At 46.5% G+C, this 23,545-nt stretch overlaps 1 protein-coding gene across 2 annotated transcripts in view; it reads right to left on the bottom strand.

The window, feature by feature from the left end:
* CACNA1E (calcium voltage-gated channel subunit alpha1 E) overlaps window positions 1-23,545 on the bottom strand; it is a 1,936,751-nt gene that overhangs the window by 1,146,093 nt on the left and 767,113 nt on the right. For both annotated transcript variants that reach the window (XM_086955515.1, XM_086955507.1), the window contains exon 3: window positions 7,208-7,313. In XM_086955515.1, coding sequence (XP_086811641.1) covers window positions 7,208-7,313 — 106 coding nt within the window. The remainder of the gene's footprint in view (window positions 1-7,207; window positions 7,314-23,545) is intronic.

Genomic DNA, 23,545 nt, shown 5'->3' with positions numbered 1-23,545 from the left:
AAATACTTCTCAATGCAATGGACTGATATAATCTGATGTATTAAGGTGAAACGGTCCGCACTTTTGAATTTTAGAATGAAGAAGAAACGTCATCATATTTTATTCGTTTGCTGCAAAAAGGTCCTAAACAATGAAGGTGTTAAGCGGTACAGGACACCCTAGTTACTTCCTTCGTTTAGCTTTAATTAACCTTTAAAAAAATGCTTGCCAGTTTATTTAATGTGTTTTAAATATTGATACTGAGTCGAGTCAACAGCAGCCCAGTGCTCCTGTTGAGCAGGGGGGCGCATGCGCCCCCCGACTGTACTTTGAGTATCACTGCTATAGAGGATGCACAAGGAAAACCACTCTCAGTGGTGATGTCAAGGCTTCTGTGAACTCGTAAATGTGGAGACGAAAAGGACATTTGCAGCTGGAGAGGAAGAACAGCCAAGGTTCTACAGTGAAGACTCCTTGAAGGTGGTTAAAGAGTAGCTACACCGAGGCTGTTCAAAGACAAGAAGGAGTGCATACAGAAAACCATAGGGTGCTTAAGTCTGGAATGTTAGCAGGAAAAGGGAAGTGTCTGTTGGAAGCGAAACTCAGGATAGGAGTTAGGCTGAACTGACAGCTGGAGTGAGGAAAGGGGATCAAGGGGGACAATAATGGAGGAGTCAAAAGTACTCGTGGGAGGAACCGAGCTTTTGTTGCCACAGAGGATCACTGTTGTGAAGCAAAGTGAGGAGGGTTCACTCCCTTCTGTGCAACATTGTGTAGGAGATCACACAATGTAGTTTACACAGAGACATTCCTCCCTACTTGTGTTTGGCTAAAAGTATTGAGAGACATACACTTTGCTTAGTCACAGCTCTTTCATTAGCCTTAAACTTCCTGGAAGATGTAGCATTGGGTCCATTGTGCTATTATTGATGACACGTGTACAAAACGGATATATGATGTTACAACGCGTACTTTTAGCACGCATACCATTACCACGGATTTTTTACAACGCAGGTCATGTTACAACGGATAGCTTTACAACGCAATACACTACAACGCTGATACTATTACAACGTAAGTATAGGTAAGTATATAATATTAATATATATTTTAAATAATTATTTTTGTAATATTTAATTTAATTATTAATTATTAAATTATTAAATAATTATATTAATGAAATTAAATTAATTTTAATTTTATTTGTAAATATATATTAAAAATACCCCTGTACCCCATAACCCAAACCCAGCCCTAAAACCTAAAAATACCCCTGTACCCCAAAACCCAAACCCAGCCCTAAAACCTAAAAATACCCCTGTACCCCATAACCCAAACCCAGCCCTTAAACCTAAAAATACCCCTGTACCCCAAAACCCAAACCCAGCCCTAAAACCTAAAAATACCCCTGTACCCCAAAACCCAAACCCAGCCCATAAACCTAAAAATACCCCTCTACCCCAAAACCCAAACCCAGCCCTAAAACCTAAAAATACCCCTGTACCCCAAAACCCAAACCCAACCCTAAAACCTAAAAATACCCCTGTACCCCAAAACCCAAACCCAGCCCTAAAACCTAAAAATACCCCTGTACCCCAAAACCCAAACCCAGCCCTTAAACCTAAAAATACCCCTGTACCCCAAAACCCAAACCCAGCTCTAAAACCTAAAAATACCCCTGTACCCCAAAACCCAAACCCAGCCCTAAAACCTAAAAATAACCCTGTACCCCAAAACCCAAACCCAGCCCTAAAACCTAAAAATACCCCTGTACCCTAAAACCCAAACCCAGCCCTAAAACCTAAAAATACCCCTGTACCCCATAACCCAAACCCAGCCCTAAAACCTAAAAATACCCCTGTACCCCAAAACCCAAACCCATCCCTAAAACCTAAAAATACCCCTGTACCCCAAAACCCAAACCCAGCCCTAAAACCTAAAAATACCCCTGTACCCCATAACCCAAACCCAGCCCTAAAACCTAAAAATACCCCTGTACCCCATAACCCAAACCCAGCCCTAAAACCTAAAAATACCCCTGTACCCCATAACCCAAACCCAGCCCTAAAACCTAAAAATACCCCTGTACCCCATAACCCAAACCCAGCCCTAAAACCTAAAAATACCCCTGTACCCCATAACCCAAACCCAGCCCTAAAACCTAAAAATACCCCTGTACCCCATAACCAAATACCACTAAAAAATGTTAAACTTACCTATAATAATACTTACGATGTAATGGTATGCGTTGTAATAGTATGTGCGTTGTAGTGTATTGTGATGTGAAGGTATGCGTTGTAAAATGACCTGCGTTGTAAATGTATGCGTGGTAATGGTATGCGTTGTAAAAAATCTGTGGTAACAGTTGCATACCGTACAAAACAATTGCCAACTTCACCTTACTTGACACCTCCCAATTGAGGAAAACAAACCAGTATTACTATATGGTCTGTTTGGTATATTTACTTAATACCTTTTTGCTTTTTATTTCATTATATTCAAAAAAGTTTAGGTACAAAAAAGACACTTAAATACATTCAACAATTCCAACATAAATTTTCAAAGCAAATTACATTCCACATTGCATATATAAACACCACATAAATTACATTACATATATAGACACCATATTCATTTTGATCAACAATTAGACTCACATAAATGATATCTAACTAAACAAAGGACAAAGTGAACATTTAGATACTATTAGGCTCCTTGGGCGCAAGTGGGGGCAAAATAGCTAAACGCTCAATGGACCCCAACTCTCCGGGCTGGGATACAGCCACAGAATTCAACTTCTGAGCCCCCGGGGGACATCTACTCTCCCTGTCATCTCTTACGTCCATATAACAGCCATGGACCTCCGATTCCTAACATTAGTCAAGGCATTCAGGAAAACATCAGAACTGGGAGTGAATACATGCATGGCAATAAATCCAACATGAGGGGAGAAGAAAGAGGGAGAGAATGAAGACCATTGAAGATGTTGTAATATCGTGGCTATCTGGAAGCAAATGCTTCTCACAAGAGTTGTGATATTCTTATTTTAGTGGAAGTATGAAAGTGAAACACCAATGTGCAAGAAAAAGAGAAATGGGAGTGCATACATGCACTGGGAGAGGGACATGCCAGCATATCATTATGAATATGTTTGCACATATGGTGTACAAACATGCATGGTACCAGATGAGCACGCCTCTACTGAAGCAATGTAAGCAGCTTATGCTCTTGTGAATAGCTGGTTGGTGTCTACCAATCCACAGAAAGCCTCGGGGTTTGTGTCTGTCTTTTCTTTGACGATGATTATTGTTCAGGTCTCATAGTGAACTGCAATGAAGATAAGCAGGCATTCGGCTTCATTTGTGGGTTGGACAGACTCTCCCCACTTGATGGCCCTAAGGCAGGTGGTGTCCACCATTAATCCCTTCTAGTCTTTAGCGAATTCTGTTTCATTTTGCTCTTCTTGGGTGGCAAAAGAGAAGTCACAATGGCGATACTCACTGTGTTGTCTGATCCAGGATAAAAGTCAACAACAAACTGATACTCCTGCATCTACAACATCCATACTTATAAACTCGATGGTGGATAAGCACACTGCCCTAGATGGGCACCAGCTGCAGTAGGTCTGCGACCACTTTGAAAGGATATCCTAACAAGTAGATGTGCAAATGTACACCGTCTCAAAAAAGGGCGATGACACCCTTTAATCGGATAGTATCTCTCTGCGCTATAAGGGGGCAGCATGCCCTGCTGCTCACTAATCATCCATTTAGAGCAGCACTGATCTTACACCTGAAGGGGTGATATCCAATTATAGCTGCATTTTGAGTTTGAATGGCCTGGTACCTATCATTGTGGATTGGTGCATTGGTATGGCCTGCGATCTATTTTGAGTATACCATGCTGTCCATGCTCACCAAGGCCCCCATTACGATGGCGGGCGGACTTTGCCCGCCCGCCATCCCTGTGCAAAATGGGACCGCCCACCATAGGAGCGGCGGTCCCGCTTTGGCAATTAGGATGCGCCCGCCACACTGGCGGTCGCATCCTGCATTTTTACCATTGCGGCGGACAGTGCTGAAAGCGCCGCCCGCCGCAATGGTAAAAATGCCCGTTGTGCATTTCAAAGCACAACATGAAAGGCACAGCGCGGTGCCTGCCATGTTGCACTTTGAAATGGGAGGGTACCATAGGTACCCCCGATGTGCACCCCCCAACCCCCGGAGTACCAGGGGGCCCGCAACAGGCCCCCGCTGGGAGTCTCCGCATGCCTTTCCCGTCACGGAAAGGCATGTCTGAAAGCCCATCCTAATTAATAGACACCGCCACCATGTTAAACATTTTCCACCCAACCGCAAGGCGACCGGGGCGGAAAAGCGGCGGACGGTCTTTCCGTCCGCCACGGTCCCCCCGCCATCCTAATATGGCGGGGGGAATTTAGGTGCGGATGGCGGGCGGATTGCCCCCGCCAGGCTGGCGGTGCCAACCGCCAGCCTGGCAGGGGCAAACCGCCCACCATCCTAATGGGCCCCCAAGTCTCCTAGTGATGTGTGTAACATATCAAGCGACTCTCCCGCACCTGGGAAGGAAAGGGAAGGGAAGGAAGGAACAAGTTGACTTGCTTAGAAAATTTTGACTTTTCATCATGAAAAATGAATTTCAATAAATGGGAGATTCCAAGAAAGAAAGACAGAGGGATGGACGAAGAGTGGGAGGTTGCAGGTGCCGAGGAGGGTAATGAGAGAACAGGTGTGGAGAGGTGGTTCCTGGCAGAAAGATGTGCAGCGAACGTTAGTGAAGAGGGCAGCGATGCAGAGGAAGGTTAGTGCGAGAGCACATTTAAAGAGAGTAAGATAACAGATGTGCTGAGAATATGATTAGAAGACAGTGGTGCACAGTATGGTAGTGGTGAGAGAGAGGTGCAGAAGATGGTAGGATGAGGACAGAGACGCAGAAAAAGTTAGCGAGAGGATAAATTTGCAGAGACAAGTAGTGTGAGGCAGAGGTGGAGAGACGGGTGGTTTGAGGAGAGAGGTGCTGACAAAATTAGCGAAAGTAAAGAGGTACAAAGAAGATAAGTGAGAGGACAGAAGTGCAGAGAGGAGTAGTGTGAGGAGCAGGTCCAAATAAGGTTAGTGAGAGGACTGAGGTGCAGAGAAGGGTAGTGAAAGGATAGAGGTGCAGAGAAGGGTAGGGAAAGGATAGAGGTGCAGAGAAGGGTAGTGAAAGGATAGAGGTGCAGAGAAGGGTAGGGAAAGCATAGATGTGCTGCGAAGGGTAGTGAAAGGATAGAGGTGCAGAGAAGGGTGGTGAAAGGATAGAGGTGCAGAGAAGGGTGGGGAAAGGATAGAGGTGCGGAGAAGGCAGTGAAAGGATAGAGGTGCAGAGAAGTGTTGGAAAAGGATAGAGGTGCAGAGAAGGGTAGTGAAAGGATAGAGGTGCAGAGAAGGGTGGTGAAAGGATAGAGGTGCAGAGAAGGGTAGTGAAAGGATAGAGGTGCAGAGAAGGGTGGTGAAAGGATAGAGGTGCAGAGAAGGGTAGTGAAAGGATAGAGGTGCAGAGAAGGGTGGTGAAAGGATAGAGGTGCAGAGAAGGGTAGTGAAAGGATAGAGGTGCAGAGAAGAGTAGTGAAAGGACAGCGGTGTGGAGGAGGGTAGTGAAAGGATAGAGGTGCAGAGAAGGGTGGTGAAAGGATAGCGGTGTGGAGGAGGGTGGTGAAAGGATAGCGGTGTGGAGGAGGGTAGTGAAAGGATAGAGGTGCAGAGAAGGGTAGTGAAAGGATAGAGGTGCAGAGAAGGGTGGTGAAAGGATAGAGGTGCAGAGAAGGGTAGTGAAAGGATAGAGGTGCAGAGAAGGGTGGTGAAAGGATAGAGGTGCAGAGAAGGGTAGTGAAAGGATAGAGGTGCAGAGAAGGGTGGTGAAAGGATAGAGGTGCAGAGAAGGGTAGTGAAAGGATAGAGGTGCAGAGAAGGGTAGTGAACGGATAGAGGTGCAGAGAAGGGTAGGGAAAGGATAGAGGTGCAGAGAAGGGTAGTGAAAGGATAGAGGTGCAGAGAAGGGTGGGGAAAGGATAGAGGTGCAGAGAAAGGTAGGGAAAGGATAGAGGTGCAGAGAAGGGTAGTGAAAGGATAGAGGTGCGGAGAAGGTAGTGAAAGGATAGAGGTGCAGAGAAGAGTAGTGAAAGGATAGAGGTGCAGAGAAGGGTAGTGAAAGGATAGAGGTGCGGAGAAGTTAGTGAAAGGATAGAGGTGCAGAGAAGGGTAGTGAAAGGATAGAGGTGCAGAGAAGGTAGTGAAAGGATAGAGGTGCAGAGAAGGGTGTGAAAGGATAGAGGTGCAGAGAAGGGTAGGGAAAGGATAGAGGTGCAGAGAAGGGTGGTGAAAGGATAGAGGTGCAGAGAAGGGTGGTGAAAGGATAGAGGTGCAGAGAAGGGTGGTGAAAGGATAGAGGTGCTGAGAAGGGTAGTGAAAGGATAGAGGTGCAGAGAAGGGTGGTGAAAGGATAGAGGTGCAGAGAAGGATGGTGAAAGGATAGAGGTGCAGAGAACGGTGGTGAAAGGATAGAGGTGCAGAGAAGGGTGGTGAAAGGATAGAGATGCAGAGAAGGGTGGTGAAAGGATAGCGGTGTGGAGAAGGGTAGTGAAAGGATAGAGGTGCAGAGAAGGGTAGTGAAAGGATAGAGGTGCAGAGAAGGGTAGTGAAAGGATAGAGGTGCAGAGAAGGGTGGTGAAAGGATAGAGGTGCAGAGGAGGGTGGTGAAAGGATAGAGATGCAGAGAAGGGTGGTGAAAGGATAGCGGTGTGGAGAAGGGTAGTGAAAGGATAGAGGTGCAGAGAAGGGTAGTGAAAGGATAGAGGTGCCGAGAAGGGTGGTGAAAGGATAGAGATGCAGAGAAGGGTGGTGAAAGGATAGCGGTGTGGAGAAGGGTAGTGAAAGGATAGAGGTGCAGAGAAGGGTAGTGAAAGGATAGAGGTGCCGAGAAGGGTGGTGAAAGGATAGAGATGCAGAGAAGGGTGGCGAAAGGATAGCGGTGTGGAGAAGGGTAGTGAAAGGATAGAGGTGCAGAGAAGGGTAGTGAAAGGATAGAGGTGCAGAGAAGGGTAGTGAAAGGATATAGGTGCAGAGAAGGGTAGTGAAAGGATAGAGGTGCAGAGAAGGGTGGTGAAAGGATAGAGGTGTGGAGAAGGTAGTGAACTGACAAAGCTGTGATGAAAGAAGACAACACTTACCAGTCTCCTGGACATGGGGGTCTTGTCATCTTCTGGGAGGTGCTGCTCGAGGGCCAGGACGATGCAGTTGGCGATGATGGTGGCCAGGATCATGTACTCAAAGGGAGTGGAGAGCAGGTTAAGGAAGACACACAGTGTGAAGTTATGCTCTGAAATCATCTCGTTGCCCCCATCTTAAGTGCTGCAATTGGGCAGGTGATCCATAGTTCATTCGCTTTCTCACGCTGCCCCTGGACCCAGCAGCAGTGTATCCTGCTCACTTGCCCAGATCAGCACACTACTGCCATATATCCCTGTGCTGCTCCAAGACTCAACATCCTATGCACTTCCCTGGCAGAGCACTTCACGCTGCTCCTACTTCCAGCACCACACACTGCTCACAGACAGGGCACTTTACTCTGCTCCCTGAACCAGCACCGCACACTGCTGACACACAGGGCACTCCACACTGCTCCCACATCGACACTACACACACTGCTGACAGACAGGGCACTTCAAACTGCTCCCAGATCCAGCACTTCACACACTGTTCTCTCTGACCCAGAAATGGCCCACTCATTTCTCCCTGGCTCAGGATTTCACCGCGCTAGCAGACCTAGCAGCACACTGCCCCCTCGCTCTCCTATCTGCATCCTAGCACACTATCCTACATTTATTTAGATTTCATTTTACTTATACAACGTTTTTATGAAGCACCCACTTGTCATTGTAGACGCTTCTGAGGTCTAAAATATTTTTTTTTAAACCTTGAAACTATGAAAATGTTTATAAAGTCCAACTGGATTTTAAGAAAAGACCTATATTTAACCTTCACGTATCGTCCACCCCCAACAACACCCCCCCCCCTCCCCGGGTCCTGGACCTTTGCCATAATAACATCATATATAACATATATTTCATTACAATATAATACAGTACAATCACATAATCTATAAAAACAGATAATAAAATACATCAAATACATTCAAATCGACGAAAACTATTCTCAGTTGCATTAACTATCCTTCATGAAGTGCAAGTATGTAACAAGACCATTCATTGTGGGCAAGGATTTCAGCAGTTCTACAATGATTTCATACTCATTTGGCACCTGATTATGGGATACTAAAATCACTTTCAACATTAATAATGAATTTGCATCTTATACCCCAGGTCTGCAGCAAATACCTGTATATTAAAAAAAAAAAAACACTCAGTTTTTTCGGATTGTGGTATGCGCATTGCCTCTGTGTATCGTACCAGGGACAATTGCCAACACAACAGGATAATCCACTTAGCCCTGGGTTTGGCAAAGAGGAGGTAGAAAAACAAAATGTATTCCACAGTTTCAGCGCAAGACAAGCAAGCAGGGCATAGGGGTGATATACTACTAACCTGCCGTCTAGTCCTGAGCTCATTCATTGGGAGAATTCCATATCTAAGTTTCAGGAAAAGCAATCTAGCCAAAGGTGCCTCAACCTGGTCCACAAATTGTTCAAAAGCTGGGAAGCATTTTACATCCATGAACCTCCCTGTAATGAGCTGTGTGTCATCGAGAGTAACCATTTCTTCTGGATAAAAGCGCAATATCTATCCTTCAGATGCAGGACCATCCCCCAGTGAGGTTTTCGGCTGTATCCCATGCATCGTGCATGCCAAGACCATACAACTAGGTTGTAATGTGTGTTTGTCCATCTCTTTAATGTTCTGCCACAGGCTGTTTAACCGGGATCTGCAACTTACCCAACTAAAGCTGTAACCAATATAACAAGGGTTTCAGGGCAGCAATATTTACATTTCTCAGCCCTAAATCGAGTTGAACTGGAGTAAGTGGGGCACTTGTGGGCAAGGCATAAATCTATTCTCTTTTAACTCAAAGGACCTGGTTTTGTCGTGACCCCATAATTTGACCCCATACAAGGCTACGCCTAATTAAGCGTGGGCGGAAAATCCGTTCCGCTCGCGGATTTTGCGGATTTTCGGGAAATCCGCAATCCGCGAGATTTGCGGATTTCCCGCAAAATCCGCAAATTCGCACGCAGCGGATTTTTTTGGCGGCGCGCGGCGTTGGTGATACAATTTTTGCGGCGCGCGGCGTTTATCATCGTTTGCCGAGTTGTTTTTTTCGATAGTTTGCGAGTGCTGCGCCATTTTGGATCTTGCTGTGTGATCCCGCGGGAATTGGCGAGCGCGATTACGTCATCGCGGCTTGCCAGCGATAGTTTGTCAACGCGAGTACGGCGAGATCACGTCTCGCGGTACTTCGCAATTTGCGAGATTTGAGATGCGGCGAGCGAAAATATAAATTTGCAATTCTGCACAAGAAATCCACCAGCAAGCAGCATAAACCTTCTAGAAATGATGATTTTTATGTGAATAACTCCTTAGTTTGACATTTGCCTGCACTTTTTTAGCGAGGAGTCCATTTTGGGGAGGGGGCAGGGGGGTGGGAGGAAGGAAGTGCCCCATAGTCTTCAACTTCCTGTTCCTGTTCAGCAGGCTCCTCCCAGTGCTTTGTCCATCTCCTGGTCACTTTTCATTCGGATGTGGACCTGGAAGGATTACCTTTTGTGGATGCTGCTGGATCTTTGGATTTGAGGCCTTTTTGACTTTCTTTGGATCACTGTTGGATTAGAAATTTTACAAGTAAGTTTGTTTGGGGCATTACAGTTGCTGCAACTAAAATTTTGGGATTTTCGATTTTTGGGCTGTTTTGGGGCCTTTTCCCAGGGGTACTCAGTGGTGGGTGGACTGATTCTTTCTGTGGGTTGTCTTGAATTTAAACATCATGGAGGCCATAGATGAATTGGGATTGTGCTGATTTTTCTGTGTTTTTCGATTTTTTTTTTTTGTAAAATTTTGTGTTTTTCGATTTTTGACCTGTTGTTGGGGCCTTGACCAGGGGTAGTGAGTGGTGCATGGGGCCTAGTCTTTCTGTGGGCTGTCTTGAATTTAAACATCATGGATGGAATGGGATTGTGCTGATTTTGCAGTGTTTTTCGATTTTTGGGGGTGTTCATGGGGAGGGACATGCCATGTGGCTGGTGGCCATTTTGAGTGCAGCTACAGGCACTGGCCATGTGCTGGCAGGCAAGTGGCCATTTTGAATGCAGGCTTTGTTGTTAGGCCTCCAACCATTTTGCCTACTTTTCAACCTTTATTTATGCCAGGGGTAGTGAGTCTTGCATGGGCCTAGTATTTCTGTGGGTTGTCTTGAATTTAAACATCATGGAGGCCATGGATGGAATGGGATTGTGCTGATTTTGCAGTGTTTTTCGATTTTTGGGGGTGTTCATGGGGAGGGACATGCCATGTGGCTGGTGGCCATTTTGAGTGCAGCTACAGGCACTTGCCATGTGCTGGCAGGCAAGTGGCCATTTTGAATGCAGGCTTTGTTGTTAGGCCTCCAACCATTTTGCCTACTTTTCAACCTTTATTTATGCCAGGGGTAGTGAGTCTTGCATGGGCCTAGTATTTCTGTGGGTTGTCTTGAATTTAAACATCATGGAGGCCATGGATGGAATGGGATTGTGCTGATTTTTCTGTGTTTTTCGATTTTTTTTTTTTGTAAAATTTTGTGTTTTTCGATTTTTGACCTGTTGTTGGGGCCTTGACCAGGGGTAGTGAGTGGTGCATGGGGCCTAGTCTTTCTGTGGGCTGTCTTGAATTTAAACATCATGGATGGAATGGGATTGTGCTGATTTTGCAGTGTTTTTCGATTTTTGGGGGTGTTCATGGGGAGGGACATGCCATGTGGCTGGTGGCCATTTTGAGTGCAGCTACAGGCACTTGCCATGTGCTGGCAGGCAAGTGGCCATTTTGAATGCAGGCTTTGTTGTTAGGCCTCCAACCATTTTGCCTACTTTTCAACCTTTATTTATGCCAGGGGTAGTGAGTCTTGCATGGGCCTAGTATTTCTGTGGGTTGTCTTGAATTTAAACATCATGGAGGCCATAGATGAATTGGGATTGTGCTGATTTTTCTGTGTTTTTCGATTTTTTTTTTTTGTAAAATTTTGTGTTTTTCGATTTTTGACCTGTTGTTGGGGCCTTGACCAGGGGTAGTGAGTGGTGCATGGGGCCTAGTCTTTCTGTGGGCTGTCTTGAATTTAAACATCATGGATGGAATGGGATTGTGCTGATTTTGCAGTGTTTTTCGATTTTTGGGGGTGTTCATGGGGAGGGACATGCCATGTGGCTGGTGGCCATTTTGAGTGCAGCTACAGGCACTTGCCATGTGCTGGCAGGCAAGTGGCCATTTTGAATGCAGGCTTTGTTGTTAGGCCTCCAACCATTTTGCCTACTTTTCAACCTTTATTTATGCCAGGGGTAGTGAGTCTTGCATGGGCCTAGTATTTCTGTGGGTTGTCTTGAATTTAAACATCATGGAGGCCATAGATGAATTGGGATTGTGCTGATTTTTCTGTGTTTTTCGATTTTTTTTTTTTTGTAAAATTTTGTGTTTTTCGATTTTTGACCTGTTGTTGGGGCCTTGACCAGGGGTAGTGAGTGGTGCATGGGGCCTAGTCTTTCTGTGGGCTGTCTTGAATTTAAACATCATGGATGGAATAGGATTGTGCTGATTTTGCAGTGTTTTTCGATTTTTGGGGGTGTTCATGGGGAGGGACATGCCATGTGGCTGGTGGCCATTTTGAGTGCAGCTACAGGCACTGGCCATGTGCTGGCAGGCAAGTGGCCATTTTGAATGCAGGCTTTGTTGTTAGGCCTCCAACCATTTTGCCTACTTTTCAACCTTTATTTATGCCAGGGGTAGTGAGTCTTGCATGGGCCTAGTATTTCTGTGGGTTGTCTTGAATTTAAACATCATGGAGGCCATAGATGAATTGGGATTGTGCTGATTTTTCTGTGTTTTTCGATTTTTTTTTTTTGTAAAATTTTGTGTTTTTCGATTTTTGACCTGTTGTTGGGGCCTTGACCAGGGGTAGTGAGTGGTGCATGGGGCCTAGTCTTTCTGTGGGCTGTCTTGAATTTAAACATCATGGATGGAATGGGATTGTGCTGATTTTGCAGTGTTTTTCGATTTTTGGGGGTGTTCATGGGGAGGGACATGCCATGTGGCTGGTGGCCATTTTGAGTGCAGCTACAGGCACTGGCCATGTGCTTGGCAGGCAAGTGGCCATTTTGAATGCAGGCTTTGTTGTTAGGCCTCCAACCATTTTGCCTACTTTTCAACCTTTATTTATGCCCAGGGGTAGTGAGTCTTGCATGGGCCTAGTCTTTCTGTGGGTTGTCTTGAATTTAAACATTATGGAGGGCATGGATGGATTGGGATTGTGCTGATTTTGCAGTGTTTTTCGATTTTTTTGTGCTCTATAACTGAACTGATGTTCCTCTGTCTTCCATTTTTTTTAGGTGCACAAGACTCAAGAGAACCACCAGTGCCAGGAAGAAGTCCTGCAGCGGTGTGTGTGTGCAGCATAACGTCACGCGACGTCACGTCTGGCCTCAGACAACTCTACAATTCGTGCAACTGCGGCCTGCTGTCTGACCTGCTCTGAAGAAGATGGCCCCAAAGAAAGTTCTCCGTAGCTCCTCTAGCAAGAAAGTTGCTAGTAAGGAGCAGAAGAAGCAAGTTACCAAGGAGGCTGGTGTGCCAACCGCCACTTTTTTTGGGAGCAAAAAAAAAAGTACGCCTGCAGCAGCAGGATCTGCTGGGGACCAACCTGAGAGCAGCACCCCTGCTCCATTGGGTTCAGTGCCTCCACCACCACGCCAACTTAAGTCAAAGCCCTTGAGTGCTTCAGAGGCAGTCAGTGTACTTCTCCAATCACCATCGACCAGTGATGTTGGCTCATCGCAAGAAAGTAGCAGCAATGTCCCTGAATCAACACAGGTTGTTGTAACTCATCTGACAAGTGTTGAACAACCACAGCCGCAACAACAACACCATGTGCAAGTACACGCCCAAGTACATGTGGAAGGAGAGGCAGCAAAAGGAGATGCGCAAGCAAAGGTGCATGGACGTTCACAAGTGCCCACAATAGTTGTTCCTCCCGAAGTAGGGGCACATTTGGAAATCGACAATGAAGCTGAGGTATCATTGGAAGCCACTCCTCCTGATGATCATTCATTGTCTTCCACATCCCTAGCAAGGAAAAGATCAAGGGGGGTGTCTACATCTTCTTCAAGCCCACCTCGTTCTGGTGCAAGTGATCTGTCTTGGGAACCACGACAACTGCGGTCTGACAGTGAGGCAGAGGCACACCATGATCTGCCACCGGTACCTAAGCGTAAAAGGAAGGTCGTCCAAAAACTCAAACCTATGGAGTGTGATGAGGCTCAACAAGAAGTGACAGATACTGCTGGTGATGAAGCCTCTCACGATGACGACGAGGCAGTCATCACAAAGGTCACTGCAGCCCCACCGGGCATGCAGCAAAGAGACATTTTGACCCTATCCCGAGAAGCTGCTGAGCGTGATGATGATGTCGGCGAGGAGGCAATGGAAATGGAATCATTAGATTTGGAGTTAAGTAGTACACCAAAACCTACCGCTTCCATATTTCTTCCTCGCAAGAAGGTACCCACCTCGTCCTCGACCTCAATTCGTGGTGGTGAAAGTGCAAAACGTACTGAAGTTCGGCAATCCACATCCTCCACTTCATCTGTCATTAGCAGCAGGACCACCACCACCAGTATCGCCGCCTCCTCCGGCCCCCGAAGACATTTCAAGTCTCCAGTTTGGGACTTCTTTAGTGTTTGCCCAAAAAAGGAAAACGTAGCCATTTGTAGCCTTTGTAAGCTTCGATTTAGTCGTGGTAAGCTTGGTTCTAACTATGGTACCGGAGGCCAGAGAGGTCATCTTGAGAGAAGGCACCCTGTCGAATGGTTTCCGCACCTAGAGGCGGTCAAGAAAGCCGGAATTGCACGTAATGAAAACGTTGATTTGTCATCTGCTGATGACGAGGAGGTAGAAGACGATTCAAACACTTCACTTACACCCAGTTCCCATGTCAGCAGCACACCCCATGGGAGCCACACTAAGAGTGTGGGAGAGAGTGAGACATCAATGCGGAAAAGTTCATCAGCGAGCGTAACTGGGTCGAAGAGATCATCATCATCCCGTAAATCATTGGTCCAGGGCAACATTAAAAAGATGTTGTTTACAGAAGCGCAATATGAACGCAACCACCCAATGACCCGTCTGTATAACACTAAGCTGGCTAAAATGCTAGCTCTGGACCTTCTCCCTTTTTCTTTTGTAGAAGGGGTTGGTTTTCTAGAATTAGTGACAGTGCTCTGCCCTAAATGGAAGGTTCCTAGCCGGTTCTATTTTGCCCGAGTTGCGGTTCCAGCACTACATGAAGATGTTCTGAAGGTGATTGGGGCAGCTTTGCAGAAGAGTGCTGTTCACACTATACATCTGACAACAGACATGTGGACCAGTGGCGCAGGCGCTGATTACATGTGCATCACTGCACACTGGGTCTCTTTTTCAGGGGCTAAAGCAAAGCTAAACTCAGGTGTTGACACTAACATTGTTTTTAAAGGTGCTCGGAAACATGCAACACTAGCCATGTTTGGTTTGGAGAAACGTCACACAGCAGAAAACATTTTGGATGTCTTTAACACAAAGGTCCTTAACTGTCTGTCCCCACTAAAACGCAAGGTTGGTTATGTTTCCACAGACAATGGCTCCAATATAGTTAAGGCCATGAGGGACGGTTACTATTTCAGAGTGCCGTGTTTGGCGCACTGTATAAACCTGGTTGTCCAAAAATTCTTGGGTAATAAACGCAGTGCAGCGTACAGTGTATTGGAGAACTGCCGAAAAATTTGCAAGCATTTCAGGCATTCTTTTAAGGCCCGCAAGCAGCTGAGGAGCATGCTATATCAAAGTCAAATGCCAGTGAAAGCACTCATCCAGGAGGTGGTAACACGTTGGAACTCAACCTTCTACATGCTTGAGCGTCTGTATGAGCAGTATACGCAACTCGATCAATTTTTCTTGAAAGAGGGTATAGAGGAGCTGAGGATGGGTGGGCCGCAATGGAACATAGTTGAAAGCCTAACACGCATGCTTCGTCCTTTTGAGGTCTTCACACGTGCAGTCAGCAAGGAGGACTCTAATTTGGGAAAAGCTATCCCATTGTTGTACATGCTGGAGGACCAACTGAAGGAGGTGTGTTCTGTGTTTCGAAAAGATGACAAAAAGAAAGACTCTTTGCTTCTGGCTGAGACATTATTAGAGCTCCTACAAGGTGATGAACGTCTTCAAAAGATCCACTCAGAACAGCATTACATTTGTGCTACTATTCTGGATCCACGCTACAAAAAGGCGCTGGCAGGCAGAGCATTCTTTCCTTTTGCTGATGAAGATGTTACAAAGTACAAACGTTGGCTAGCCTTGTCAGCCAAGAAGTTTGAAACAGAACGGCTGGAAATTGAAGGAAATGGCAGTACATCAGCAGGCCATCCCCAGTCAAAACAATCCACTTCTGCACCTGTGGCTGTGGCACAAGTGACCTCTCAGCCGTTAAAGACACCGGCAACCGCATCATCTGCACGAAAGGCAGCAGAAACATTGGAGGCTGAAGAGGATTGGCTAGCTCTGCGTGGGTTTGGTTCTCAAAAGGCCAGAGGCACAGCAAGAGCTACGCAAAGTGGAGGAACCTTGGAGGAGGACCTTGAGTCGATGGTGAAGGACTATCTGAATGACTCCACAGAGGTCTATGTTAATTCTGACCCATTGGCGTATTGGCATGGGAAAAAAGAATTGTGGCCACAGCTCACCAACCTGGCTTTAAACTACTTGTCTTGCCCACTCGCAAGTGTGTCTTCTGAACGGGTTTTCAGTGCGGCTGGTGGGATTGTAACTCCCAAACGGAGCCGCCTCTCGCCCAAAAATGTGGAGAGGTTAACAATGATCAAGATGAATCAGCACCTCATACCACCAGATATAAGAGTACGAGAGAGCGTGCCGGATGAAGAGGAGGTGGCCAGCACCATAGATGAGGGAATTTCTACTCTGTCAGGTGGCACTGACCTCACCCGGGCTGAATTCGCAGAGTATGATGACGAAGCCTTATTCTTATTCCTGGACCGTGATTCCGACTTCGAGCCCTGAAAATGAGACAACGAATCAATAACTTTCTTTTTCATCCTTATTCACTTTTATTCCTGTGTGTCTGTCTTTCTTTGTTGTGCACAGTTAATATAATTCAAACTTTAATCAGATAATCACAAAGACAAGCCCATCAGCAGAACTGTCTTCACTTGTTTGCTAATTTATTTGAAGGTGCCGCAGTCTGCATTCCTCAGGTTCACAAGTTCAGAAGAACATGCTCCTCTATCCTCCTCCTCCAGACTCCTATTTCCATCAAAGCAGAGGGCTGGTTTACGCCCAATGAAGAAAGACTCAGCACTTGTGGGGGTGTTGTTCTACCTCTTTGCAGGTGAGTTGACGGGTCTGGGGCCATTGCTGGGAAGCACTAAAAGTGGTTTGTGCCAAATCCGAGGCGGAAATTTTTTTGTGTTTTTGATGACTTGCTTGCCTTTGAGGTGCTCTTAGGGGGGGTTCCGTCTGTTTGTGGGTGAGTTTCATGGTCTGAGAGCATTGCTGGGACACTCTAATCTTGATTGCATTTGCTTTTCAGGAAATCCGTCGTGCCAACCCCGACTTATGGCCCAGCTACGCAGCGCGTTTGGACCGAAGGCCCAGAAATATTGCAAGTATGAGAGTTTGCTTTTGGCCTGTTTGGGGGTGTTATACTTCTTGGCGGGTGGGTTGCCGGGTCTTGGGGCATTCCTGGGAAGGTCTAATACCGGGTAGAAGTGGTTGGGACTAAATCCAGGCCGATTTTTTTTTGGGCTATTTCTGACATTTTGCTCTATGTAGCGTTTTCGGGGGCCTGTTTGGGGGGCTTCCTGGTGTTTGCGGGTGAGTTTCGTGGTCTGGGAGCACTGCTGGGACACTCTAATCTTGATTGCATTTGCTTTTCAGGAAATCCGTCGTGCCAACCCCGACTTATGGCCCAGCTACGCAGCGCGTTTGGACCGAAGGCCCAGAAATATTGCAAGTATGAGAGTTTGCTTTTGGCCTGTTTGGGGGTGTTATACTTCTTGGCAGGTGGGTTGCCGGGTCTTGGGGCATTCCTGGGAAGGTCTAATACCGGGTAGAAGTGGTTGGGACAAAATCCAGGCCGATTTTTTTTTGGGCTATTTCTGACATTTTGCTCTATGTAGCGTTTTCGGGGGCCTGTTTGGGGGGCTTCCTGGTGTTTCTGGGTGAGTTTCGTGGTCTGGGAGCACTGCTGGGACACTCTAATCTTGATTGCATTTGCTTTTCAGGAAATCCGTCGTGCCAACCCCGACTTATGGCCCAGCTACGCAGCGCGTTTGGACCGAAGGCCCAGAAATATTGCAAGTATGAGAGTTTGCTTTTGGCCTGTTTGGGGGTGTTATACTTCTTGGCGGGTGGGTTGCCGGGTCTTGGGGCATTCCTGGGAAGGTCTAATACCGGGTAGAAGTGGTTGGGACTAAATCCAGGCCGATTTTTTTTGGGGCTATTTCTGACATTTTGCTCTATGTAGCGTTTTCGGGGGCCTGTTTGGGGGGCTTCCTGGTGTTTGCGGGTGAGTTTCGTGGTCTGGGAGCACTGCTGGGACACTCTAATCTTGATTGCATTTGCTTTTCAGGAAATCCGTCGTGCCAACCCCGACTTATGGCCCAGCTACGCAGCGCGTTTGGACCGAAGGCCCAGAAATATTGCAAGTATGAGATTTTGCTTTTGGCCTGTTTGGGGGTGTTATGCTTCTTGGCGGGTGGGTTGCCGGGTCTTGGGGCATTCCTGGGAAGGTCTAATACCGGGTAGAAGTGGTTGGGACTAAATCCAGGCCGATTTTTTTTTGGGCTATTTCTGACATTTTGCTCTATGTAGCGTTTTCGGGGGCCTGTTTGGGGGGCTTCCTGGTGTTTGCGGGTGAGTTTCGTGGTCTGGGAGCACTGCTGGGACACTCTAATCTTGATTGCATTTGCTTTTCAGGAAATCCGTCGTGCCAACCCCGACTTATGGCCTAGCTACGCAGCGCGTTTGGACCGAAGGCCCAGAAATATTGCAAGTATGAGATTTTGCTTTTGGCCTGTTTGGGGGTGTTATGCTTCTTGGCGGGTGGGTTGCCGGGTCTTGGGGCATTCCTGGGAAGGTCTAATACCGGGTAGAAGTGGTTGGGACAAAATCCAGGCCGATTTTTTTTGGGCTATTTCAGACATTTTGCTCTATGTAGCGTTTTCGGGGGCCTGTTTGGGGGGCTTCCTGGTGTTTGCGGGTGAGTTTCGTGGTCTGGGAGCACTGCTGGGACACTCTAATCTTGATTGCATTTGCTTTTCAGGAAATCCGTCGTGCCAACCCCGACTTATGGCCTAGCTACGCAGCGCGTTTGGACCGAAGGCCCAGAAATATTGCAAGTATGAGATTTTGCTTTTGGCCTGTTTGGGGGTGTTATGCTTCTTGGCGGGTGGGTTGCCGGGTCTTGGGGCATTCCTGGGAAGGTCTAATACCGGGTAGAAGTGGTTGGGACAAAATCCAGGCCGATTTTTTTTTGGGCTATTTCTGACATTTTGCTCTATGTAGCGTTTTCGGGGGCCTGTTTGGGGGGCTTCCTGGTGTTTGCGGGTGAGTTTCGTGGTGTGGGAGCACTGCTGGCTATATATACTTTACTTTGCAAGAGGTTTGAAGCAAATCCATGGTGGCTGAGGGGACTTAGGGCCTAGCTGCAGAGCGCGCGCGGAGTGATTTGGGAAATTTGTGAAAAAGTGACTAAGTCCCCATTTTTGTACTTTTGCTCTTTGGCTGTTTGGGGGTCTTCTACTCGTTTTCTCCTGGGTTGACGGCTCTGGGGCCATTGCTGGGAAGCTCTAATACCGGATAAAAGTGTTTTGGACCAAATCCCAGGCGGAATTTTTTTTGTGTTTTTGATGACTTGCTTGCCTTTGAGGTGCTCTTAGGGGGGGTTCCGTCTGTTTGCGGGTGAGTTTCGTGGTCTGGGAGCACTGCTGGGACACTCTAATCTTGATTGCATTTGCTTTTCAGGAAATCCGTCGTGCCAACCCCGACTTATGGCCTAGCTACGCAGCGCGTTTGGACCGAAGGCCCAGAAATATTGCAAGTATGAGATTTTGCTTTTGGCCTGTTTGGGGGTGTTACGCTTCTTGGCGGGTGGGTTGCCGGGTCTTGGGGCATTCCTGGGAAGGTCTAATACCGGGTAGAAGTGGTTGGGACAAAATCCGCGCGGAAAAGCCTTTAGTTTTGGCACTTTTTGTAACTTAGGGTTCGTTAGGGTTAGCCCTAGCAGCAGGATTGCATGTGTTTCGGGGTGTTCTAGATTTTTCAAACTGAGTTCTGGGGTCTTAGAGCACTCGTGAGAATGTGTAATTTTGGTTGCAAGTCATTTGAAGAAAATCCATGGTGGGAAAGGGGGGATTTGGCATAGTTAAAGAAAGCCTTTGCCACTATTCTTAACTTAGGGTTCGTTAGGGTTAGCAGTATTTCTATTGCATGTGTTTGAGTGGGGGGGATTTCGAGTCTTGGAGCGATGCTGGCTATGGCTACTTTTGCTTGGTTGCTTGCAAGTGGTTTGAATGCAATCCACGGTGGGTAATGGGTAATTAGGGTACTTCGGCCTACTTTTACTTTCAAAGTAAGTTTTGTCACCAGTTTTCTGCTAGGCCTCGTTTTTTGAGATTTGATTGGGGGTCTTCTACATTTTTGCGACTGGCTTTAGTAAGGGTCTGGGTGGGAGCACTGCTAGGAAGATCTAATTTTGTTCTAAAACACAGTTTACAGTACACCTAGCTTGAGGGGCAAGATCCGATACATTAATTTGCCCATACATCCTTCAAAAGGTGACTCAGAGTACGCACTTTCAAAAACATTGTACTGTCTACTAGGAAAAACAAATTGTGACTTTTTGCACTCCACAGCCTACATGCCTTATATTTATTTATCAGTGGTGTTGTAATATTATATCACTTCCTGTTTTTCGTTGAATAATTACAGGCCGGGTTTCAGTCTCTGCAATGGGGAAAAAAGGATGGAGTCAGGCTTCACAGTAGCGAGCCACAATTCAGCATCAGGCAGGCAGTGGACAGGGTGTCTTCTGGTGACCAACATCGATGGACGAAGCGTCGGCTGCAATGGAGGAGTGCCGCTAATAGGAGGATTTTTTTTCTGCGGGCAACTTACTTACCACTTCCAACAGGACCACTACAACCACATAGATACAGTATCCCTTGCCTTTTTCTCTGACTGTGACTGCATTTCTTGGCTCTCTCTCTGCTTCTACATTGATCCCTTAACACATCACTTAGTCCACTCCACTATCACATCTGCACCACACATAGTCATTTGTAAGTGCTCCTACGTAATTCGCAAGTCGCAGCACGCCCCAGGCCGTAGAGGACTGGGATGGCCCCAATGATGAAGCATGTCACCAAGGGGCAACCCTGGTGAGTGAGGGGACACCTAGAAAAAAAGCAATTTCTCCTTTTCTATCTACTATACCTTCTGTCAGGTTACGCAGCCCCTAAGCGCCTACCGTACTATGAAACTACATTTCCCATGAGTAGGCGGGAGACTTGCAGACTATTTAGTGAGACTATATGAGAGTACCCTTGTATGTTAGGACAGCACTTCACTGATGCCTGTCTTGTCTTCTGTTACAGGTATCCTTTCCCTGCTGACCCTACCTTTACCCATCCCACATTTTTTATTTTAGTTTGTTATTTTTCTCCCCCGCCTAATGCCTCGAACACCCTGTGTTTACACTTCTGGGTGTTGGTGACATTTGGAAGTGGAACCATATTTGCATCGACTGGATCACGGGGAGTAAACCTGACACCTTCCAGACCAACCCCATTGAGTGTTGTTGTGAATGGATTTATAGTGACCAGCAAGGCTCTCAGGTATCTGGCTACAGAGACCTTATGTTGAATATAGTTATCAATATTTCCACCCACGCCCTGTACTGTCGCATTCTTTCTTCCACAGTTGTCGAAAGTACTAATTACTTTTAACTGACATGCATGCAGTTACAGTAGTGTATGCACTTTCAAAGATTGATGGATAGGTTTGTACCCAAACATTTGTTTATGTTCACAATTGTTCGTCCATGCTGTGCTACTTTTTCTTGTCTCCCAAAACCTTTCCCAAAAACCCCCGTGCCCATCCATTTTTCAAACCCTAACCCTCTTCCCCCGGGCTGTGTGGTTTTGATTGATGTGTGACTAAATTACAGCAATAAATCCACACACTTGCTGGGGAGGATAAGGTGATAGCAACAGGCTGGTGAAGAAATCCGATGATATATTCTTACTCTGCTTGACAAAGACCCATGGCTAATGTCAAAGAACTTCAACCGAATTAGTTATACTTTAACATTTGTTAGGCTACAACGTGGCACTGTTCTAGTGTACTTCTGTCACCTGCTATATTCTGTATTGTACCTTTGTATTGCTCAGGAGCACAAACCAGATTTCATTTTCTTTTTTTCATAGGCAAGCAACTGCCACTGTGTCACACCACTAGTACCACCGCTATGAGGAAATTTTATCCGCCCAGGATTGCCAACCTTATTTGCTGTTTCCCGTGGAGCCAGCCCTGGGCCTAGCCCTACTTGCAAACAGAAATTACAGGTAAGATAGGCGTTTGGTTGGAGGTAGTATAATGGAGTATTAGGAGAGACGAGAGATTTGATTGACGGTAGTACTACTAAAGTCCTAGGACTATTCAGGAAAACAAACTTACTGTTATGTTAAACCCCCACCCACCAGACTCAAAAGCAGTAAAAAACAGGTATGGTCAGATAAAGTTTCAAAAAGTATATTTTTATAGCCCTAACAAAAGAATCTCCCGCAAGACCCTCCCTAACCCCAACGATTGTCCTTCAAAAGTCCCCAAAAATCACAACTCCCAATTCCCACCCCCCAAAAGTCTCTAAAAAAGGGGCAAGGGACACTATGGCAGGGTGCTGTTGGAATTAGCAGCCAGGGCATCATGCTCCTTGCGGAGGGTGGCAAGTTCGAAGCGGAGGCCCTCCACCACGTTCTTATAATTATGGACCTCCTGCTCCAGGTAGGACAGTCTGAGGGATAAGCGGCGCCGGTGTGCCTTGCAATTCCTGTGAGGGGCAGCTGCTTTCTTTGCTGCTGGGCGGTGGCGTTTGGCTTTGGTAGCCCGGCTCCGTACCGCTGGAGCACTGCGCTGGCTGGCAGCCCGCACGGAGGAGGAGGCAGCTGTCCCAGTGGACGTTGTTGTTGTTCCAGACTGCGTCTCCTCCTCCTCCAGGGCCACCAGCCGCCGATATTCAGCAACAGTGGCATCCAGCCTCCGTTGCCGGGCCATTCGAGCCTGCTCCTTCCTCCTTGATGGTGTCTTGGATTTGGAAGGAGCAACTACATGAAAAAAGAAAGACATAGTCTGTAACCAATGCTCCTTAAGATTAACACAAAATGATTGAGCAGAAAGTTGTCACAGTACAAGTAGCAAATTGAAAGCACAGTGCATAACTATTGAGGACAGTATCTATGTAACCTCCGACTTCTTCATCCTTGCTCTAACATTAGTGGGAGTTTAAGGAACAAATTCTACGAGCACTATGGACTTCTATTACAGTCGACTATGACAGTACACCACTCTTATTCTTCTTCTTCTCTCTTGTTTAGGACAATTGGTACGTTATCTTATGCAAGCCGGCATAATGCCAGCGCAGTGAACTTGCACCCGAGAAAAACAGACGCACACCATGGTGAGTGAGACAGACTTGCGTTACTGTACCGGTCCAGTACATGCAGGTGGTGAAGCTCTTACTTTTCTATTACGGGTGGCACTGAGAATACTCTGTTAAAAGGGCTACTGCTTAATTAATTTAGCTTTCACCCTACAGTGCAAATGAGTATTAGAAAAGGAAAATGAAGAAGCTAAATTATCTGATTATCTATCACTTCACATGGGATGTATTTGATGACATATGGGATGACTTTAGGTGCTTTGCTTATTATTGAGTGAACAGTGATACCCCCACACATGAATGACGTACTACTACTAAACTAAAGTTATTAAGGGAGGTAGGGAGTGCCCACCGTAATAACTGGATATATGCTGTGCTTGCAGTTGCAATACAAACTACTGCTACTATTCATGGTAGTCTTTGGACAACGTTACAACTTCTTTTCCTTGCCTTTCCTACACTGGAACGGACGTGCGGGTGCGGTGTTACATGCTCTTCAAAGTAACACTTAGTTCATCCAGTGACCGTCTACTCTCTCTAGATTCACATATGCTATCTAAGAGTCAGATAGTACCATGAATGATCCAGGCATCCATCCATTCAAAGTATATTGC

This window comes from Lissotriton vulgaris, chromosome 1_1 (genome assembly GCF_964263255.1).
Source record: "Lissotriton vulgaris chromosome 1_1, aLisVul1.2, whole genome shotgun sequence".
Classification (NCBI taxonomy): domain Eukaryota; kingdom Metazoa; phylum Chordata; class Amphibia; order Caudata; family Salamandridae; genus Lissotriton; species Lissotriton vulgaris.
This window is presented reverse-complemented; position numbering and strand designations above follow the sequence as displayed.